This window comes from Crassostrea angulata, chromosome 6, assembly GCF_025612915.1.
Source record: "Crassostrea angulata isolate pt1a10 chromosome 6, ASM2561291v2, whole genome shotgun sequence".
Taxonomy (NCBI): Eukaryota; Metazoa; Mollusca; class Bivalvia; order Ostreida; family Ostreidae; genus Magallana; species Magallana angulata.
Genome location: NC_069116.1, coordinates 60,552,608 through 60,559,085, shown reverse-complemented (window position 1 = coordinate 60,559,085; position 6,478 = coordinate 60,552,608). Strand labels below are relative to the sequence as shown.

At 34.5% G+C, this 6,478-nt stretch overlaps 1 protein-coding gene across 1 annotated transcript; it reads left to right on the top strand.

Moving 5' to 3' along the window:
• The first annotated feature begins 1,246 nt into the window (after positions 1 to 1,246).
• LOC128188680 (RING finger protein 151-like) lies at positions 1,247 to 5,832 on the top strand. The gene is made up of 2 exons (XM_052859885.1): positions 1,247 to 1,437; positions 2,608 to 5,832. The coding sequence occupies exon 2, from the start codon at positions 2,623 to 2,625 to the stop codon at positions 3,439 to 3,441; it is 819 nt and encodes a 272-aa protein (XP_052715845.1). The 5' UTR covers positions 1,247 to 1,437; positions 2,608 to 2,622; the 3' UTR covers positions 3,442 to 5,832.
• Positions 5,833 to 6,478: the final 646 nt, after the last annotated feature.

The window sequence follows — 6,478 nt, the reverse complement described above, 5'->3', positions numbered from 1 at the left end:
ACAGTTTACTGTAAGCATGTTTTCCTAAATGATTAATTCCATTTTGAGATAGAATATATCATGGCGTTCTTTAAAGTTAATAAAATGAAAAAGCCAAGTGATCCAAAATGAATTATCCACTAATTCAGATCAACACACGCGTTTGTGTGAGCTATGCTATTTCAGATTTATTCGACCAAGATTTATTTTAATATGTTCAATACACTAGACAAAATTGCTAACGCACCATTTAAAGTAAAATAATATTTACATCCTAAATTTTTATAAAGATGAATTCAATGTTTAAATAGTTGACTTTAATCATAAGTAAGACATTTAAATGCCCAAACAGATAAATGGATACGATGTTAACTGTAGCGTAACTATTCTTTAGAAATGCTCAAAGCGTGCTCACACTTTTTTGGAAATATAAATCTTTACTTTCTTTTTTGTGTTCTTATAATTGATACATGTGTTACTAAAAACTCACAAAAAACGACAGGGTTTGCCGCGTTTGACCACAGAAGAGCGTGGCAGGGCAGTTGATATGGTCTCTGCAGGGTGCTCGTTTAGAGAGGTTAGAATTGTTTTTTAATAATTTAACGATTACCCGTGAAAATGGCTAAAAAATGATGCAGCGTGCTTATCTAATAAAAAATGTCTTTTTTAGGTAACCACAGTGTGTAATAGGCATCACACGTCAATTGCAAGGTTGTACCGGCAATTTGTACAAACCGCAAGTGCGAGGGACTGAGCAAGAATTTCAAATCGCCGCGTAATTCCTTAGCGACAAAGACGGACATATCGCATTTATCCGAGCAAATGAAGCAACGCCCGATATTGATATGTGAATCAAACAATGGGGGTACCAATGTTTCATAAACAGTACTCAAAGCAACTGGTCAATAAGTTTGCAACACATGATGTTTTATTTTCTGCATTATTATAAACTATGAAAATAATATACCATTTCATCTTTGTTAAGTTTAGATCTAAAACAATAAATAGTAAATGGTGCGGTAGCAATTTTGCCTAGTGTCATGTAATTATTATTGGATGCTTGATGCATAACATTTTTTTTAAGTCATCAGTTTTGAAAACATCTGACAAGGTTTATCTTGACATATGTCATATTCCGTCCTGCAACGTATTGTATCTAATTTTGGTGCCAAAAAAATTTCTAGTCGGTTTACATCTTGAGTATCGCTAAAGGTCAATTAACAAGGAAATAAACACTTCTATCACTCTCAAACCCGTATATAATCTGGGTGCTTGGAGAAATCACTCCGTAATATCATTACGATCGATCAACTTTCCCAGAGAGAATTTGGTGATTTTTACGGAAAGAAATATTTAAAGTGATACAATAATAAGGACATTGAGGCTGGTTCTGGGACTATCCCAAGCACGCGGACGGATACAGATGACAAGAGGCCAAATACAAACCTTCTTAATCTGGTAAGAACGTCTATAATTACATTGGATTCGTCTCAGATCAATGTACTTGTGTAGTGAAGTGGTGTATTATATGTTGAACTTTTGTCCTCAACACTCAATGAGTCAATCATTTCTCCCTCTTTTAGAGAGAGAGAGAGAGAGAGAGAGAGAGAGAGAGAGAGAGAGAGAGAGAGAGAGAGAGAGAGAACGAAAGAGACAGAGGGCAGAAAAAGATCTTTTGGAGCAGTCAATGTTTAATTCTTCACGGAGAAAGTTTAACACTCAAGAAGAAAAAGGAGAAATACGATACAAACTCAACGCAGTATATGAAATGTTGTAAACCCCCCCCTCCCCCCCCCCCCCCCCCCCCCCGCATCCCGTACCGCTCTATCTGCGTGAAACTTTAAAGTGTACTTAATAATGAAGAGATGAAATTTAATGCAAAGATATTCAATATATTTGATAAATATTGCATATTTTATAAAACTACTACTAGTGACACACAGAGAATTATGCATAACCTTTTCCATATCACAGCTGGTATCAGCCCGAGACTCCAATATCAGCCCAAAGGGATGACATTGGTCTAGGGCTAATACAGGCTGTGAAATGGAAAAAGGGTATCTATTATTATATATTACATACTTAGTAATAAAATTTAATAAAAAAAAAACATCAACTTGAACAAATTGATTTTAAATACTGAGTATTATTTGAAATTATTTTGTACGTGTAATATTTAAAAATATGAAATCTTATTGTTTTACCAGAGACATAAATGTTATGTCTCTGGTTAATTTAACCAAACATAAAGTTACAGAACCGGAATTTCCTCAGCTTTTAAAATTTACTGCTTCAAAACATTAACTAACATTTAAAGTTCTCAACTGCACTTAAAATTGTCAACTGTAACAATTTTTTTTTATTTTTTCGTCTGTAAACACGCACAAATACCGAAAAGAAAAAAGCAAGGGATGTGATATGCCCCGGAGGTCGATATGAGTTTTGTGAAGTCATCTGTATCACACATGGAAAAAATCTGTATTTATTACTAAGTATGTAATAAATACATGCATTCTGATATTACACGCGCAAGAAAGTGACAAAAATCTCCAGTAACAATATTATGAATAGATTATAGATAGACTACTTCGTAGAAAAAAGCAATTTTCTGTGACTTCTCTCTTACAGGTTCCATATGTAGGAATGGGATTCGACCTCGGGCGCTTCTTAGGGGAGGTTAACGACGGTCTTCTGTGTTGTATTTGCCGCGATGTCCTAGAAGACCCAGTCCAAGCACCTTGCGAGCATGCGTACTGTCGAAGGTGCATCGAAGGATGGCTTGCAAACGAAACAAGGTGCCCGGAAGACAGGAAGAACCTGTCGCTTTCGAACCTTAAACCTTTGTTCCGTTATATGAAGAACGATCTGGACAACCTACAAATTCGTTGTATTAATGTGACTCGGGGCTGCAGTCACGTAAGTTCGCTTGAGTTCCTTGCGACCCACGAGTCGGAGTGCCCCCGTGGTTCGGTTGAGTGCCCAAATGGTAACTGTCCTCTCTCTGTGTCAAGAGAAGACCTGGCCAAGCATTTAGAGGACTGTGGGTTTCGCGCCAAGGAATGTCCGAAAGGCTACGGCATACTGATGGTCACACGGGACGACAATGAACACAACTGTATCTACGAGCTGAAAACCGCCATGGATATCCTGCGCTCTGAGATGTTCTGTAAGATCGACGAACAGAAACGTGAAATGGAACTGAGGCTGAACACTCAAAGGTGTCACATGGTACAGAAAGAGTCCTCCATGCAGGCTCAGGTGGATGAGTTAAAGACCGAGGTTTCTAGACTTTCTCAAAAAATAAAGCTTCTAATGGAACTGGAGGTCAAGCGCCGACAAGACACAGAGAGATTGGAACTTGAAAAGCGTGAGTTGATGGACTTACTTCGCCGGAACCAGAACGAGACTAGAAATACTTCCGGTGACAAGCGACCTTCAACTAGGAAAGTAACCGCACTGTAAATGGATATGTTTTCCGTACTGTCTTATTTTAATGTGTGGTGTCTTGATAAACACAAGTCCGAAGGATTTTATAGTGATACATGTAGCATGACACATGTATTTCGTGTTATCAAATTTGAAATACATGTACTATATGTCCAATCAATATTAATAACTGTATCAACATTGTTTACATAGCTTAGAAATATATTAATCATGTTTTATACATGTTGCGTGAAATCATACCTGAACATGCCATTTAATAAACACCAAAACATGAACCTATAAAGTAAGAAAGAAAGTGGGCGCTTAAGATATAGATTCGGCAGGAATCTGAGCGCACAAGGAGAGTGGAAATTTCATCAAATAATTTTGCACATTTTTCGAATTATATTAACCGCTATTTGGTTTTTGTTGGACGTGGAATGGGTATAGAAAACATGTTTGTAATGCAAACGGTTGGTGGCATAGATCTGCCACCACTTGTCAGATAGTTATGTCGACTTGGCAGATGATTATGTCGACTTGTCAGATATTTATGTCAACTTGTCAGATCTTTATGTTGACTTGTCAGAAAATAACCATATTGACTAGAAACTCAATATTTTGTTGTTAAAGCGTGTTAGTGCCACTAACTGCCATTAACTGTCATAATAATATCTGACGAGTCGACAAAAAGATCTGACAAGTTAATATGGCCACTAGTTTAAAGAAATTTATCATTCATATTATAAGCCAAGGTATCAGATAATGATGTTGACATGTCAGATATTAGGTCGTCTTGTCAAATAATTATTTCGACTTGTCAAATAATTATGTCGACTTGTCAAATAATTATGTCGACTTAAAACATGCCAATGTCGATTTGTCAGATCCTTATGTAGAATTGCCAGAAAATATTATTTCAACTTAATGGCACAAATTGGGCGTGGAAAGGTTAAAGTGTTAAATTTTTATACACGTGGATAAGTGACAAGTCGACTTAAAGAACTGATAAGTTGACATAATTATCTGACAAGTCCACATAATTATCTGACAAGTGGACATCAATATCTGACAAGTCGACATAATTATCAGAGAAGTGATGGCAGATCTATTCCACCATAGGTTTTATTATAGTATGGGTCTAAATATATCGACACGATGCAATTCATGCAAAATCCTACTTATTTATATCTATTTTTAAATGATTTTATTGTCTCTGGGTCCTCTCTCCACAAACTTGAAACGTGCACAGATGCAATATTTTAACAGTGAAAATGTTGCTTAAAAAAAAGATGGAGTGATGACCCAGAGATGACTATTTATGTACTATTCCAAAAAAAATTTGGAGGATAAAAACAATTAAAGTCCATTGATATGGCAATGTTGTTTCAAAACACTTTATACCGCACATTAATTTTGAAGTCACGCATGGCTCAATGGTCTGTCCTGGATTAGTGAATACAAACATGCAGTGTTTGGGGTTCAAATCCTACTGTTGACTACTTTTTTATTTTTGTTAAAAACTTTTTTGTTTTTAAATGTATGTTGAATGTAACATTATGTTGAATTATGGAATACCGGTATATTTTAATTTCCCTTTATTGGTTTTTGCCGTATTCATGAACACTATTTTCTGTTCTTATAACTAGTTTAATAAGATGTACGATATAAGTGAATTAAAATACATTAATTAACATTTCCAACATAACTAATTATATCGGTTTACCCTCTCATTGACATTTTTAGAAAGTTTGTGAGGTTTTTCTTTATAGCCGGAATGGACATGTACATCAACTTTCAAGTTTGAGTAATTAATTTTTGTTCAAACTTTCGAGGTTATAGACATTTAAATCAATATTGATTCGTGTCGATGATTCCTGCAAACTTATAATCTTGTGCGCCCAGTTTCTTTTAAAATCCATGACACGGGATTTGCAGTTACTGTTATCTTTACGGTTCAAAAGTTATAGAGTTGTATTTGACAACAGAGAAAATGTTGTAAGCGTGAGCGCGAGTGTTCTTATGCTGTGTTTACTTAAGGTGGCTCTATACACCCACAGTTTATTCCAATTTTCAATAGAAGACCATAAAACATATACTTATCAAATATTAAAACGATGATATTGATACTATCGGTATTTTTAAAATGTTTTTTCGTGTTTTTGTAAAATAATTTTTAATCAACAAATTGAACGATTTTCATTGTCATATGATGGACATCTCCTTGAGACACATAAGAAAAAATATTACATTTCATAATATTCAAAAATTTTATGTTGCAAATATTTTAGTATTTCCCCAAAACATAATTGTTCATATCTTCTTACTCTGTTGAAAAATCATCTGAAAAAGCTGCTTGATGTTATAAGAAAATGTATTTCAATGAATGTGACATAAAAAATTGAATGAAAATCATTGCAAATAAACACACAAAAAATTAAAATTTTATTTGGTATGAAAAGTTCCTCAGGTAAGAGTTATCGTTCCTAAATCCCAAGGCCCAAACATTTTGGAGACTTCTCAATTTCTGAGATGAAGAAAATTTCCTAAATATTGTGTTGGAATGACTGACAAATACATATTTCATTATTAATAGGCCTATATAACTAAATATAATCGGTTCAATGCAAAACTATATCAAATAAATAAAGGGAAAATAACTTACAGGATTAATGTATCCCAACCTGAGAGAAATTCAAAGCCACCCTCCAACCCACTTAATTACGGTGGTATGGAACACCTGTCAATATTAATGTGGATTAAAGTACATTATAATTAAAATACTTTTACTGGTTAAGAATTTCCTTTCACAATATTTCACCAAAAAAAATGTTTTAGAAAATTTTGGAAAGGTAAAAATTTTACAAATCCCAACAGGATTCGAACTCTTGAGATACAGGTCGGTAGAGAGCGCTCTAACCACTGCGCTAAGCTGTCAGATAATACTGTGGGGAAAGAAACTATTTATGAAATTATACTTGATTTTATTGTTTATTTCGATGAATAATACGACACAACATAAAGTCCCTTCCACATTACATGTAAATAATGAATTTTCCTATATGTAGCTATA